Genomic DNA, 17,717 nt, shown 5'->3' with positions numbered 1-17,717 from the left:
GCGCTCGTGCTGAGTGCATGCCTCTTAACAGTTTGACATCAAAATTGGAGAATAACATGATTATTTCAAATGTCATGTAAACGTGGATTTCTTGCCTTGTCAGATTTTTTAAATAAGCTGATTTTAGAGACTAATCATTGTATTGGTGTGCATGTAAACAGGCTCATTGGGGGACTTCAGGGGGCCGCTTTTGCAATTTGTTGTTTCATTCATTATGTTCAAATACGGATAAACCACTATTACTTATTACTATGTTCTTGCAGCCATTAAAAATAGGCATTGAGTAAAAGATTGATATTGGGATTTTATCGATGAGAATCAATGTTAGGATTTTTCAAATAAAGATTGTGATTTAATCAGAAAACCAGCCCTTTTTTCTCTATCTGGGTGAGAAATTAAGTGTTGACCGATCGTTGTTATGGTATTAAGATTTTCTTTTGTCCTTTTTTATTAAAGTTTGAAACTTTACAGAATGCTAAAAGCAGTGCTCCCAAGTTGCTGATTGGTAATGAAGCTGTGGTCATGAAAAAGAGAGGGATTGTGAAAAAGAGATTGAGAGAGAAATGTGGCAATGACATGTGAGGAATGGCTGCGGTATTCCACTGAACTGTGTCACTGAATTCACTGTTCAGGAATCCCAAATAGGCCTTTTACAAAAATGTCCCTATCATCAGATTTCTGCTCCCAGAGCACTGATCTAAGAGTGGTCTCATCTCTTCAGATCCCAGCCTGAACATTAGGGGACCATACACCAGACCAACCCCAGATAAGCACAATTTCCTTTTCCAGCACTTCACAATCACAGCATCAAGGCCATCTACACACAGCTGGGAAGGAAATGGAGGGAGAGATACAGACATTGCTAACAAGCTCTCAAAGAGGAATCAAGCTATTTTTAATATAGGTCCCAGCTTCCCCAGACAGAGGGAGCACAGACGTTTATTTGCCGAAGTATTCTCCTTGCCGCTCCCCTTCGAACTACCTGAGCTGAAGCAGTCTGCCGATAAACGACTCAGTGCACTCATTAAATTCAGAACATTTTCCTGCTCCTATCTGCAGGTGAGGAAGGTTAGCATTTGTTTTTGAGTATAGAGAGTTTGTGAGTATCCAATAATCCTAGCTATCAGTTTTCCCCAAAGGAGTCTTTTTATGCTCTAGAGCAGGGGTGCCCACACTTTTTTGTGTGATGGTCTACTTTTAAATGACCAACTCAATAAGATCTACCAACTAAAAAAAAACACACAGTTTCATTTAAAATAAGAAAATGCTTGTTGGGACTACTGCATGTATTCCTACATGGAATTCATCTTCTAATTAATAAAAAAATATATAATAATTTTCAATGTTGATATCATTCAGTTTTAAAACTAAACCCAAAACACCTACAGCACAATAGATTACAATAGCCAGGGCATTTACCTTATTCTGATGACTTGCACTGAGTGGAATCAGACAGTTTTGCCTAATCCGGGCAGTAGCATCGCAATTTCGCGCTCTGTTCTCAGAAGTCCTTGGAAGGCGCCTATACGCAAACCTAGTTGTCATGGCAACTGAATCAACAAAACCTCGCCTGGTCAATATTTACGCGTCAGGCAGAAACTAAAAGAAGGAAAGGCATTATATTTATTTGTATTCAAATTTTACGAAAGTACATTTTAAATTTTTTTGCGATCTACCAGCATTGGCTTTGCGATCGACTGGTAGATCGCGATCGATGTATTGGGCACCCCTGCTCTAGAGTTTAAGCTCTACTAGAGACATTATAGGATGAGACGGGTCACTGGTTGAATATACTTATTAATGTGGGAATTTGCAATGTTAAATACGGAGGATGTTGGAATGGAAGTCCCACCTTACAATTAAAAAAGTTAATCACCTTTTTGATAGAGACAGCTTGTAAGTTTTCATCATAAAAAAGTTGCTGAATTTTGTTTTTTCGCTTGATCTGAGATAAAGCACAATTTACTATACAATTGTTCTCTGATTTTACTGCTAATTTGAAAAATTTTATTTCATCGTAATCTTGACCAACCGTTTGGGAGATTTGAGTCTTTCCCCATTCAATTTGGTAGAAGCTGTTCTTTTATACCACTTGAATCCATAGAAAATGGATGCCTGGTTGCATAACACCCTGTCTACACCAGACACGAGCAATGTCACACCACAACGCCATGAGGCTGTCAACATCGAATGCTTCAAAACCAATTTTTTTGTGTTGTTTGCAGGAGTAGCGCCAGCGCATGCAGTGCAAAATGGCTGTTTACTGATGGCACAATGCAACATTTGTATCTAGTGAGGACAGAAGCATTGATTTATAATGGGAGTGATTTGCTTTTGTCTCACCACTCATGTCAAGTGTAGACAGGGTGTTACAATTGTGGCCACTGAGTGACCTGAATTGCCTTGGCTATACCTTGGCTTGTAGTTGTAACCCAGGAAACAAAAATGGCTTAGTGGTTGTGTTGCCACCTTAAAAGACTTTTTTGTAGCCAGACTTTGGACTATAAGCATAAAATCTGGTACACTTCTCAAAAGACCACCTTGCAAACATGTAAAGCAACCAACCACTTTTCATAAAATTTTTATGTGCCGTTTAGGAATGTGGCTTTATCTGAAATGGTTGATACCACAATAATTTGCTGGAATAGAAAAAACTCCTTAAAAATTGCAGAGATGTTTGCAAATGTATTTAGAATTTCTGTCATGGAAGTTACATTAAGATAGCCCATAAGATTAGATCTTGCCAGATCAAACCGTGATCAGACCGTGAGGCTAAGATTCGAATCTTAAATCAGTGTTTGCTTATATATATATATGACCATATTTTTGCATTAAGAGAGGCTTAAATAATTAACCTAAGGTTAGTGGTGAGTATAGTTGGAATGGATAATTAGCATGGCAGCTGTGATGGTTCAGAGGTGAGCACCAGCTATGGTCTTCTGGCTGACAGCTGGACAGACTGTTAGGCCACCTGGTCAATTTAACTTTTTAACATTTATGCATTTGGCAGACACTTTTATCCAAAGTGACTTACAGTGCATTTATTACAGGGACAATCCCCCGGAGCAACCTGGAGTTAAGTGCTGTGGGGATTGAACCAACGACCTTCTGATTAACAGTTATGTGCTTTAGCCCACTACGCCGCCACCACTCCTATATAATTTACTACAACACAGGCTTTCTGCCAAACTTCATGTGCTTCATCAAGGCTCAGTCCTGATTAATTTGTTAGCCTGGGCGCTGCAGTGAATAATGCCTTGAAAAAAAAGTTTTAATTTGTAATTCCATTCATTTTTCACTGTTGCATTGAGCTGGTGCTAAAGCTGATTGAGTATCCACCAACCAAATAATTGATGTGTTAGTTTGAGCAAAAACCCCAGGATGGTTCCAGCCTCTGTCATATGTGACTGGTGACAGGCTTGGTCTGGTATGGACCATTCCAAAGGTTTCGTTGTGTGTCAGTATAACAATAAGACTTACACGCAGGCGGAGAGAATGAAGGCGACCTCATCACTCACAGTCCTTTCATTTGCTGTGCTGCAGTGACTTCGCAAGGACACGGCTTGTGCACACTTGTTCTGGAGTTGATTGACAGGCGATGTCTGTATCTAAATGGTGATTGGCTCTTTTACCTTTAATGTGGGCGTTCCAATTTCTCCCATTCATTTTAATTCCAGTGGTCCGTCTCTTCTAAATTATATATAAAATGTAGACATAAGTTGTACAGAGTTATTTTGTGTTTGTATGCTGACCTATAAATTGTGGTGTATAGTAGGTTCGGTTTAAATATTGTTTATTTATTTGTTATATTTTTGGCCATATTTAGGTGCAAATACAGTGCCAAAAGGAAAAACACTAGTATCAGAAAATGGTTTGAGTTCCAGGGCTGAGAAAGAATGTTATAAGTAACATTGCTAACACTGTTCTACATTACAGAGAAATACTAAACCATAATAATTAGCCTTTAAAATATAATTTTTACAAGTGAACGCACAAAGCGAGCCGCAGCGAAAAAGGGAAAAGAAGTAATGATCCTGAATGTGTTGGAAAAACCAGCAAGAGACTGTCTGAACATTTTGTTAATTTATAGATAGAAATGCACATTCGGATTGAGCATTGATCTCTGGATCAATGATGGTCCGAGTGATCTCCAGTAGCTGATGCTTGATATTTGGCTTGTTTTCCCATTAATCTATTACATTTTTATTATCATTATTAGACTTATTATTATTATTAGTATTATCAAATTAATATTACAAATAATTTGCCCGTAGACACAAATATACGTGTTTGAAGAAGCACTCTTTATTATTAAGTACAGATGACATAAAAGCCGTATATGGGCATATATGACGCACTGATACAGAGGCGCACTCTCGTGGAACACATACTGTACATCTAAGGACACTTTGTTTCTGCCTTCAGATTTTTTATTTTTTTTATGAGTTTTGCAAATGACCTCAGACATCTCAGTTCAGGAGGTGCTTTGAGTTCAGTTCACTTTATTTCCACAGAGCAGTTTGTAGAACGCAACTCTGCAGCCTGTAAAGTAATACAAACTATATAAAATAATACAATGTATAAAATAATACAAAAACCTGTTCGAATTATTATTTTTTACATTTATGTCTTCATTTGTGTAAGTAATTTTCTGCCTGCTTGTTTAGACTGATTCTTGCCTGATGGTAAATGGTAAGGTGGTTACATATACATATATATTTTATTTAAAAATTTAATCGAATTAATTACATGGTGTCCCGATTAATTAAGTGCATATACAAATATTTGCTGAGAAAGCCCCTCATATAACAATATGTCAATATATAAGGATTATACATATTTATATCAATACATAATTATATATGGTTATCTTTTAGATATTTAAAAATTATATATATATATTCAGATAATTAAAATGCTTTACATTCCTTTAGCAGAAGAGTTAGTCATTGATAAGGCCATACAAAAAGCGGCTTTAGAATACAATGTATTGTTTACTACCATATTATTGATCATATGTCAATCATTGGTATACAGTTCACAGCAATCCATTTCACATGTGAATTTGGCAATCAGTTGGAGATTTATTATGAGGACTTGTTTAAGGGCCTGTCAATTTACACCTACGTCAGACATCTCTGGTGTGTTGCGTCATAAACATAAAATGTTCAGGTCACTGTCAAGTTAAATATAGTTTAATACTCCATCTTTAAACAGATCTTGAGGTCCCTTAGTTAACACTTCAAGTGTTTTGAATGCAAGAACGTAACGCCTGTTTGTTGTTCTGCCTACTGGAGTGTTTTATTCACTGTATAAACTGCACGTTGCTCATACAGCTGAAATTTCTCTTACTTTGGAGTAAACAGTTGGTACTACATGCTTGCATTTCTCAGGAATCTTCATTATTATGGTCCGTGGGCATGTGATTCATTGCATTAATTCTTTTAACGTGTTATTTTTTTGTAAAATTAATCGCACTGAATTAACGCGTTAAATCGACAGCCCTAATAAATGTGTATATATATATATATATGATGATGATTTATATTTCAGTGAATATTATCATCATTATAATTATTAATTTACATTTATAATTGTTTTTATGTCTTCATATGTGTAAGTAATTTTCCGCCATGATGTTAAGACTGATTCTTGCCTGACAGTAAATTGAAGTGTGTGTGTGTGTGTATATTATATATATATAATACATTTGTTTTATTCCCTCCTTCACGATATAGATTGAAGTCAAGGTGTATTGTTTTATTGTGTGGGCTTAACCCTAACCCTGCTTAATGAAAATTACCCCATAGTACCACCTAGCAACCAACCAGCGCTCGTAGTTTTTATATGGAGTTTATTCTGCGACCAACCAACCAGTCAAAACTTGGTCGACCCAGACTCTTCTCATCAACTAACCTTTGGTCGACTATCAGGGGGCAGCCCTAGAGTCAGGACAGCAACTGTACACAGATCCTGTACATGATATCTTTTTTATCTGGGGAAGTAACAGCACTCAACACTCTCTTTTGAATTAAAAACAGCCAAACGGAACTCAACTGATGAAATACTCAACTGATGAAATGGTATGGAACAGATTTTGAATTGTCGCAGCCTCTTAAAAACACACATTTCACAAGATGTGATGCAACATTTATGGCGAATTTGCAGCATTATCTATTGGTTACTCTAGTAGCCAATATGACCAAAATTCATTTCAAACCGTATACTTTGGATAAATTACAATAGCAAGGCTGATCGTCTGCATGCATTTTCCCTTCCAGACTGTAAAGTATCACACCCTCAATTTGTACCTTGATAGACTCAATAAGTGTGTTTCACAGACATATAGCCCATAGTAGTATATTGCCTCTTTTGCTGGATCCTTGTGATTCATCATCAGGCTCCAATAGGGAGCTGTACTAGTTTAGAGACTCACTATTAGAACAACAGACAGGCTCATAGAGCTGCCACTGACAGATACAGAGTTGTCCTCACCCTCATTACCTGCTTTGTGTGCGTGAGAGGATTTTTCTCTCTAGGGAAGGGGAAAAGAGTTTTGCCTTTTGAAGATCAAAAAATAACACAATGGGGATTTGGCGGTGGGATGTCTTCATTATACAAACAAGACAGAACAGAAACGAGAGTGTTTGAGCCTCGGATGCCGTTTGAAAGATGCTGCTTTCAGATGTTTGTGAGCAAAGCAAAACTGGGATGCTGCTGCATATTTAAAGACATGGTGCTCTTGGAAGGTTTTTGAGGTCTTCCCTCCCTGTGTGTGTGTTGCTGCATAAAACAGTTGAGTTAGAAGCCTGTCTAGCCCTCTGTAAGTGTGATATGCATACACTTTAAAAGTTTGATTTCAGTCAGACTAAAGCAATAATTCACCTTTTGTAAAATGTCATGTAAACGCTTTAGTCCGACTGAAATGATACCGGTTTTTGCAAAATCAGACTTGCAGACCTAGATAATGCAATTTAAGCTTTGCTTCGTCCAGTCTGTACATTATTCATGTTGATCAGACCGCAATTGGCTTCGGCATTATACGCTCCGGAAAAAACTAGGTGCCTCACGCCGTGTAGCTTAACGGGGAAGTCGGGCACAACCCAATCTTTGTATCTTGATTATAATTGCCCATGTAAACGTACTCAGTAAACGTACTCAGCGTGCAGAGAGATATGGAGTCTGCAGAGATCTGCTTTCATTTGCACCTTGAACTCTAGATGTACATGCATGTGGATATGTCATGCTGTGTGTGTTTGTGTGTCCATGATAAATGTATACGTTGGAGACTAAAACCTCTTGTGTGGGATCTTAAAACTACTCAAGATGTCAGTGATGCGAGTTGCTATAATCTGTACTATGTGTTTTCAGATTTGATCCACTGCACTAATGAGATGAATGTGAATGTGCCCCAGCTGGCAGACACTCTGTTTGAGAGAACCACCAACAGCAGTTGGGTCGTGGTCTTCAAAGCTCTCATCACAACACACCATCTAATGATGTACGGAAATGAGGTGAGACATTCACAGATATACATTGATCATTTATGCTGTCTTCCTAAATCGTATTTGTGTACATATGGAACTTGTTTTTTTCTGTGCAGTTTTTAATTTTTTAAAATAATTTTTTTATTTGCATTGCGAATTGTTAAAGGTGAGTGGTATACAAAATATGGCATTGTCTTTATACCCATGTATATGTGGCAAATAAACACATGCTAATATTACATTTATGCATTTTGGCAGACGTATTAGTCCTATATGTTTTACAAGTTTAAAAGTGTGGACACCCGTGCTTCCTGCTTGCATCACAGCTAAATAAATTCTGTATTACCTGAATTTTGAGTTTCCGCTTGTGATAAGATAAAAGACTGGATATAAAATAATACAAAAACACTAAATGGACAACACGTCTCCCAATTGTATTGTCTTGCTATTAATAACAACAGACATCATTCCGAATCACAAATTAATTATTTTTATGAGCTGGTTCTTTTTAAGTAAGTGGTCAGGAAGACCCAAAGACTCAAGTTATGGTTTTGAATCAACTAATTACACCAAATATGTAAGAGTAAATACAATTTTAACATCTGACTCACTTAATGACTGCATGTTTACATGTCAAAGTGTAGTTTAAGGAATAGTTCACCCAAAAATAAAGTTCTCTTATCATTTACTCACCCTCATGCCATCCCAGATCTTTTTTCTGAAGAACACAAAGATTTTTAGAAGAATATCTCAGTCCTGGATGTCGAATGGTGACCCAATATTTGAAGCTCCAAAAAACACAAAGGCAGCATAAAAGTAATGCATAAGACTCTAGTGTTTTAATACATATTTTTCTTAAGTAATCCAGTCGGTTTTGGGTGAGAGCCGGCCAAAATGTTTTTTTTATTTTATTTTTTTTTTACACTGTACATCTTGTTATTGCGGTCTCTAGGTATGATCATGATTTCAAGCTTTATTAGACTTACCAGTGCCATCTAGCGCTCTGCGCATGCATCAAGCACTAGGAAGTTTAATCAAGGTTGAACTCATGATCATACCTAGAGACTGCAATAACAAGGTGTAGAGTAAAATTTGTTAACGCCAAGGAGAATGCTGATGTCAAGATGTATAGTGAAAAAGGAGTTAGCTCCTGTCCTGAAGAGTGTGTGAAGTGCACTCATTGGCACGCTGTCAGCAGTGGCTTGTGCCAAACTCCTGTGAAAACATAATCAAACAAGTATAGACTTCAATAATGAATGCAAAAAGCTCCGATTTCACTTTTAAAATATTGTTTAATGGCAAATGTTCATGGTTCATACATGCTGTGTTAATGACACGCAGTGACAAAAAGAAGACGCACATTACTCTATTTCTGTGGAGTGATAAAATTATGAAACCTAAATTCCTAGAGACAAACACACAATCCTTTAATGATAAACAGTATGTAGGTGAGAACATGACACACAAACATAATGATATACAGTTAGGATGTAGGCCTGTCACATTACTATTTTTGTTGGCTGTTGTATTGTCCCAGAAATAATTGCAATAAACCAAGAAATTGTTATTTTAAGACCATTTTATGCCACTAATATATTGATAATATAATGGCATTATAATGCAAGTTTAATGCAACCCTTTCAAAGAGCAATTAACTTTTTTTAATTTCTTAAGAATATTCAGACATTGGAACTGGAATGTAAAAATAAATGGATGGTTATATTTTAGATTAGCTTTTAGGTTAGTTGTATTGGCACTAGTGTTGCAACGGTATGAGATTTTCACGGTATGATAACAGTCTCAGAAAATATCACGGTTTCACAGTATACGGTATTATACAATTTCTATTATTAGTGAAAACAGAAGGGATATTTATTTATTTTTGAGCAAATACTTGAAACCATTTATTTTATTGAAATGTGTGTAAAGTTTCCCTTTTGAAAATAAAATAAATAGAAAAAATAAGAAAGCTAACAGAATTATAATAAATCTAATTATAAACATGATAAAAATGTAACCATAACATGTTATATAACTAAAGCATGTTAGTTTACATGTTAAATGATCTACTAAATGAAAAATAACATCAGCTGTGTGAGCTTTTGAATTAATGTACTATGATTATTAATAATGAACATATACTGCTCCTGTCTGTACCTTTAACTCAGTGCTTCTCAACTTGCTTTAGGACAGATTTTACCTTGTACATCGTGGCGTCCTGCCATAGATTAAACGTAACCTGTATTTAATGTATCCTGGGTTGCATTTCCTTTTATGTTGCATATTTGTATTCATGGTTTTCTAGTACAAGGACATGCATAAAGTGTCATTATTTTTGTTGACGATGTCAACATTTGACTTTCAGCACACAACTGAATAACACAGACGGTATGACTATGATAAATGATTACTGCAAGAGTTAGATTAACATACAGGTGCGAAGGGACTTCAACATTTCTCAATTGCACAAATATAAATTTAGGCAGAATATTTCCAATTTGTTTAAGTATAAATCTCAAACTGGGGGGTGTTGCGTCTCTTATCTGGCAACCCTGATCATGTTAAACGCTGGTAGATGCGTTAGGTCCCAATGCAAGTTAACTGAAATATCCAATGAAAAATAAAAACGCGCTTACGATAAAAAGGGCCACATTAAACCATGTGGATGGCCTGATCCGGACCGCGGGCCATATGTTGCCCATGTCTGCTTTAGCTGTTTGCGAGATTATCATTAAATCTGCCTCGGCAGTCCTAAATAGATCACTTGGGCGGCCACCGAAATATCTTCAATGGGAGAACCATGGCATTGTTCTTTCCCTGCTGTCCACGACCCAGTCCAAATAGACCAGTTGATAAACACTTTTAACTCACACACACACTCATGTCAGACCCCCTCGCCTCGCTTCTCTCTGACATTTTCTCCGCTGTTTGTGTGTGTGTGTGTGTGTGTGAGAGAGACGCAAGTTGACGAGTCAGGCAGACAAGGAGGAAAGAAGATGCGCACGCGCATGTAAGATTCTCCGTCCGGTTGCATTTTTTTCTCAGTACCGAAGATTAGCAAATGTACATGGTATGATAACCATCGATTTTCAAACCGTGGTATACCGTGAAACCGGTATACAGCTGCAACCCTAATTGGCACTTTTCGCTTCCACTGTTTTTAAACAAAGTCAACATACTAGCTTGTTCACGTTAATGGGCTCTCATTAGGCTTAAAGTCAAAATGTTCCCACACTGGAGCTGTGGAATGCGGCTTTGAAACCAAGTCCATTTGGACTTATTATTCCAAACTTTCTGGCTGGAATTTTGCAGTCGTCTGGAAATACCTATTAGCCTCGAGTAATGTGTGTGTGTGTGTGTGTGTGTGTGTGTGTGTGTGTGTGTGGCTGCCTGCCTGAGCCCCGCATCTGACATAGAGAGTAGATGAGAGGACAGAAGCAGTGCGACTGGCTAAAATGTTGGTGACATTCATTCTTATGTAAACGAACATGCATGTAAACACAGTAGGCAATATTGAGGTCTGCAAATATGATCGAGGTCATATATTGTATGATAAGTTGATAACATAATTATCGTGACAGGCCTATACATGTGCACACAGCCCTCTTAATGTATTAATGTATAAGCTCTTCTGGAAACACACACAAAAAGAAAGGTATTGCCAAAGACTCACATGTGTCCTTGTTCATTCACTTGGGCTATAAAACCAAAGCCCTTCACTATTTGTCCTGAGATCAACAGTGCAGAGATGCAGGACTGTCCTTCAGCACACACTGTTCTGTGGCATGACAGTTCACTAATCAGTCAAGGGTGGTATTGTTATCAGTGCTTAACATCTGGTCCAGGTTGGGCCTTGTCTTAATCTTGCTCCCCGTTACGGCTTCTAAAAACACACGTTTCGTTATCGTTGTCTAATGAAGAACAGTGGACATTGTTCTTGTCAGCAGTAGACCTGTGAAGGGGCATGGGAAGGGCCACAGATAAGGTTTTGTTGATAAGGGCATGTTCACATGCATGCGTTTGTGTGAATAGGAGACAAAAAGGGCGATGTCACTCACAGATGGCCCAAATACCAAATACAGAATTTTATTTACTTCACAACTTTTTATTTTATGTACTGACGTCACGTGGATTGTATGTTGTCTAGAGGAGCAATGAGAAGGAGGGAGAATGGGTTAGAACAAGGCAAGTAGTGGGATGACATGAGGCTTGGCAAAACTTGGGTCTGTAATCAAGGGTCTGAGAAGGAAAGTTTAAGGGATAGTCAAAGGAAGGTGATTGAATTTTAATCAGCTTGTTCATGTATGGTAACACTGTGGACAAATTGCTTAACCTTGTACGGGGTTGTCCATCTACTGCCCGTGCTGTCAGTCTAGAACGGTTCCTGCAGTTACCAAGGGAAGATTGAGTGGGCAAGTAGTCTGATTCAAGATAGAGGGAGGGTGTGTATGTGTGTGAGGGATGTCCAATGGGGACTGGGTAATGCTGGAGGCTCAGATAAAGTTTTCTCAAGTAAAGATAAATAACCTCCTGTTGATACACTTAATGAGACCTTCCTCAGGTCTATTGAGAAATGTTGGCTAAGCTATGTCTCTTTGTTTTCATCATTAACCTCGTTGTCAATACTAGATTTGAGTTTGAGTAGCCAATGCACTCAAAAACACTCGCTTGGGTTCAGAAATAAAGGAACACAGGCAGATTATTGAATGGCTATAAACTCCAGAGATGTGTTTTGCTGAATTAGTCAGTGATACTGAATAGTTTTGCTTGAGCAAAAACCATCAGGTAGCATTTGATTGGTTGAGCTATTCGCTATTACATTGGCATGTGTATCATTTATCATACCAATGCAGTGTCTTTATTCAACATGTAATTAATTTTGACCCCTTTTACTTAAAACACGACACTAGTCATGACACACTAGTCTTGTTGTACACAATTCATTCATGAATGTTATTCCATCTTTTTCAAAGGCTTTCATCAAAATGGTAAAAACAACTTTTCATTTTTATTGACGTCACATAAGCCACGTGATCTATTGGTTAATAATAGTCAGTCTACATTTGTAAAAATCTTTCTAAAATCTTGCTAATAGTAAAGGGATAATTCACCCAAAAATGAAATGAAATTTTTTTTTTCATTATTTACTCACACTCGCGGCCATCCCAGATGTGACTTTCTTCTGCAGAACACAAATTAAGATTTTTATAAAAATATCTTAAAATTTTGTCCAAAAAGCACACAAAGAGATGCAGTTTATGTGGTTAAGAAATGTGATTAAATCCTTACCTTCAGAAGTTGTATGACAGTTTTGGGTGAGAAACAGATTAATATTTAAGTCGGCTTTTGCTAAAAATTCTTCTCCTGCCTAGTAGGGTGCATAAGCATATAGAATGTGAATAACCAAAAACACAAGAAGAAGAATGTAAAAATGGAAAATAAATTTCTCACCAATTTGGATTGCCCAATTCCCACTACTTAGTAGGTCCTCCTGGTTGCGCGGTTACTCACCTCAGTCCGGGGTGCGGATGACAAGTCAATCCGCACATCTTATCACGTGGGTCGTTGTGCATGACACCGTGAAGAACTCCGCATGTGGAGGCTCATGCCATTCCCCGCGATCCACACACAATTAATAATAAAAATGTATTTTAAACATTTATCCGTTTCTCATCCATACCTATCATATCGGTTCTGAAGACATCGACATAACCACTGGAGTCATACGGATTACTTTTATGCTGACTTAACAATGTTTGCACCCATTAACTTGCATTGTATGGACCAAAAGAGCTGAGGTATTCTTATAAATATCTTCATTTGTATATTGCTGAAGAAAGTCACACACATTCATGAAGGCATTAGGGTGAGTAAATAATTAGATTTTTGGGTGAACTATTCCTTTAAATGCAGTCATTTTATGCCGATAAATATTTGGATACGTCAGGATGCTCTCGAGGGTGAACTTGACTTTTAGCTTTCACATCTCTGTCAAAAGTAGATGCCAGTGATGTTTCAAGAGGGGAGAAGTCTTCCACAGTCTACTGCAAACATGCATTCAATTTGGCTCCATTATGGTGTGGAACATCTACATTGATCTAATTCTGATTTGATAAAATCAAATCCTGGCTTACTTTTTTTTCTTGTTAAATATGTTGTTTAACATGGAAATACGCCACATTACAGAAGTAAAATTGGTTGTGAATGCTGTTTCAGGTTGACTTTTAAGGCTTTTCTGACAGTGGAAATGGGTGTTAAACAGGAAATAAAAAGTGGGGCTGTTTAACATTCTGTCCATGTTCAAGTCTCTCCTGTGTGGGATCTGTTTGCATAATGGATGTTTTTGTGAGTGATGTGTGCTATCTAGGGTAATTATTACCTTTTTTATAAAAAATTCTCACTCCCTGTCGTCTCTTTTCCTCTCTACCCTGCTGGCAGGAACTGTAAATCCTGGCTGAAAACAAACAGCTGGTGCTCGGTAATCAGTAATTCATAAATAGGCTGTAGGGATAAGTCACATTTGGGAATTGGCATGTTGGATTGAGCCAGTGACATTGTTTCTGTTGTAGACATGCCCCATTTACACCTTGACTGGATGCGTTTTTGGTGATTAGATCGCTTTTGGAAAGCACTTGACCACATTAAATACCAGTTGTAAATGCAATCAACACTCATTGTGATCATGATTGGATAACTGAAATTACATTCTGAGGTGGTCAGGGATGGATTCTGACCATGTCGCTCTCCTTTTTTCTAATCTCTATGTAATCACGTGAAACCAGGCTTCACTTGTGCATTTCCGAATAAGAAACATATTTAGCACTTACAAAGCATCGAACGCAAGATTAATATCATTACATTTGCTTTGAATAAAAATTTTGCTTTGGCGACTGCCAAAACATTTTTAGTGAAGGAAAAACCTTGACTGTCAAAGTGATGGAAAGCATTTTAATTATCCATTTAATGTTTTTAATGTTTTCTAAAAGACAGAAGACAAGGTGTAAATTGGGGATGTGTACAAGTAATCAAGTTATCGTTCTGCACCACTGCGTGGCGCTGTAGATACTAGTGATGGGAACAGTTTTTTTTTTTGGGATGTTTTGTTTCAGTGAACTGGTAAAAAAAAAAAAAAAAATTCACCAGTTCAATTTATCACGTAATGACGTCGCTATACATAATGGTAATACACCGCCGTCGTAGAATACACACATGAACACATTCGATAAAGCCATATGAAAGTGCATATTGCAGGTTATTTTTTTTTAAGTTATAATAACAAGGGTGTTTATTTTCATCAGTGTTTCATTCAGTGGTCTTACAGCACATCCTGATCTTACCACATTAAAGTTTTGCACCTAAAGCACCCAACTGACACTTATATATAAATGCGGATATTCTACACATGTCTAAAGTAGGATTGCAGCGGTATACCATGGTGTGAAAATGTACGGCTTTCATACCATGTACATTTGCTTATCTACGGTATTGAGAACAAAAATGCAACCATACGGAGAATCTCACCTGCGCATCTGATTTCCTCCTCGTCAGACTCGTCAACTTGCGCCACACATGATACGGAGAAATTGTCAGAGAGAAGCGAGCTGAGGGGGACTGACATGGAGGTCTTCATTGTCCACCCGAACCAGAGGACCCTGGACCTGACCTGGGACACGTTCGGGTCCATATTTGAAACGGTCAGCCGGGTCCAGGTTTGGTCCCATTCTTGTACTTCGGGTACCGGGTCTGTTTTAACATCTGCAGTGATGCGATGACTTTACCAATTGACGATTGGCACTTTTATTTAGGAGATGGGACTTATTCCGCCATATCGGTGTTTGACAGATGATGTAAACTGAAGTGCATTATTGGCATCGGCGTGATTTTTTTAGATATTGTGGTTTGAGTTTGTTCGCTTTGTATATCTAAAATCTATGATGAGACATGTCTCAGAGAGCACAGATGACAGCAAATTAGTGATGCTAACGTCAGTGGCCATGGCACTGAACGTGCAATCGTTGTTCTAGTGCAGGGATCGGGAACCTATGGCTTGCCTTGTGTCACCATTCACCAACACATGATCGTTTAAAACTTTCTAGAGATACTTTTTCAACAAAGTGTGGGTGCAGTTGCAAAGCCTTGTAGTCAATGATACTGTTTTGGTTTCCTTTCTCACAGATTTTACAGCCTACTTCTGGTGAACAAGGTTTGAAATGAACACCTGCCAAATGCTGATTTTTCATGCTGAGTATTTTGCTGATGTACCAGCCACTGTGGAAGGTGACCTGAAAGACTTGTCGGAGAGCTATATAACAAGAAATTAGACACAAAGACACACGTTTGACGAAACATGATTATTTTTTGAAGAACAGATGAAAGAAAAGCCGCCGATGCGCGTCTGATTTGATGTGTGCGTGCAGTGTGCTCTGAGTGCAATGAAAGATACGTTATGATGATTTTAATAATTATCTTTACATTTGCAATTGTCTTTTAGTTCTTAAGTTGTATGCTAGTAATTTGCACCTGTTGCCACATACTGATACTTGTGTGATGGCAAATGGAGCCGGAGACGGTAAATGTTTGGATTTGGGGAGGTGGTTATATATAAAAATAATTTTATCACTTCTTTATTTTAATAGCTTTTTTCATTTCGTTTAAAGTGCAATTTGAATAATTTTATGGAGACACACACAAACACGTGTACTCAATTCCATAATTCAACGTGTTACCTATTAATATTTGCATATATTTTTGTTTTTGAGTAGTCTATGGGCAATATAAACGTTGTATTTTATTGAAAAACTTAAAATGGTAAATTATTCGTTTGTGAAAAAATGCATCAACCAAAAATTTTTAAATGGTCTCCTTAGTGGAAAAAAAGGTGGGTTGCAGGTGTATTCGGACTGGGTCGTGGACAGTAGGGAAAGAACAATGCCATGGTTCTCCCATTGAAGATTTTTGGCAGCCGCCCAAGTGATAGCCCATTTAGGAATCCCGAGGCAGATTTAATGATAATCTCAGTCATATAAAGGCTTCTCATCTGCAGTTTCGACCTGCAGACCTCAAAACTGATGTGACCAATCTCAATTCTAGTGAGACTTTTCTAGTTTAATGCATTGAGGAAGTCCAGTCAAACCTGCCAAACAGCACTGAGGAAAAGAGCAACACTGCAATGCGCAACATTTTTTTTCCTCCATTATACATAATCACGTTTACTAAATTGTTTCACGATTTTACATGAGTAAAGGTAACTTATATTTTGACAAAATGTTATAGTTTCATATGAAATAATGTAGAATCTATTAGACCTCATTTTATAAAAACAGTAGCAGTTGTAGTCAGTTTCAAAATGTTAGTTAAAAATAAGCTAGTACTTATTTTTTCATAAAACAAAATACGTTATTACATAAACGTAAATGTAGGTTGTAGTTGTAGGTTGTAAAGCAGTGCTACAAGCTTTTTTTATGCTGCATGAATTTTATGTTTTTGTTTTTATGTGGAGTTGTATTTCTCTAACTTTCTGTGTTCAATCACCATTGAACAACCTGCCCCTTTTCACATCCTGTCATCTTTTTGTGCTCACCGTTTCTCTTTTAAGCCTTTATTTGTTTTACCGCAATAATTGCTCAGACTGTATCCATAGAAACCTCAGAACATGTATGGATTGGTAGAGCGAAGACCAGCAGCCTGAACATTATCAGGGCATCATCATGCAGCCTATTTACACATGCTCCCTGCAGGGTTAGCACGCTCAGTCATACATACACGTGCATATTTCACAAAGCAGTTCCAGTGCTGCCTCTGGGTCAGTTACTGACTGCACACACAGTTCCTAGTGGCTACTAAAACACGGACAAACCCTCATCCCAGATTAATGACATTTTCCCTCTGCCTTAGCTGGCTGTCTATAGCAGCTGCTATGTTTGGGAGAAAATCCCTCGGCCGTAGAGCCTCCTGTCTTAATAATAAATTATGCTTCACTCTGACACTACTTGAGGTTTGATCTCACATTAATTATTTGCGAAGCAGAGAATGCTAGACCCTTCCTGGCCTGTCAGTCTATATTTGTTATCCTTCTGAAAAGGGCTGCAACTAACGATTATTTCGATAATCGATTAATCTAACAATTATTCGAATGATTATTAGACTATTCAGCAATTATTGCAATGATTAATCATTAGCTCTTAACCAATTATTCAGCTTGTGCCCAACTTAAAAGGTTGTATTAAACGT

The 17,717-nt window shown here is 37.6% G+C and overlaps 1 protein-coding gene across 5 annotated transcripts in view; it reads left to right on the top strand.

The window, feature by feature from the left end:
• The window catches only part of LOC127619065 (phosphatidylinositol-binding clathrin assembly protein-like), a 79,176-nt gene that overhangs the window by 10,283 nt on the left and 51,176 nt on the right, over nt 1–17,717 (top strand). For all 5 annotated transcript variants that reach the window (XM_052091833.1, XM_052091825.1, XM_052091815.1 and 2 more), the window contains one exon: nt 7,372–7,514. In XM_052091833.1, coding sequence (XP_051947793.1) covers nt 7,372–7,514 — 143 coding nt within the window. The remainder of the gene's footprint in view (nt 1–7,371; nt 7,515–17,717) is intronic.

The sequence above is a fragment of the Xyrauchen texanus genome, chromosome 2, assembly GCF_025860055.1.
Source record: "Xyrauchen texanus isolate HMW12.3.18 chromosome 2, RBS_HiC_50CHRs, whole genome shotgun sequence".
NCBI classification, from domain to species: domain Eukaryota; kingdom Metazoa; phylum Chordata; class Actinopteri; order Cypriniformes; family Catostomidae; genus Xyrauchen; species Xyrauchen texanus.
The sequence above is the reverse complement of the archived record's forward strand: the minus strand, read 5'-3'. Positions and strand labels throughout refer to the sequence as shown.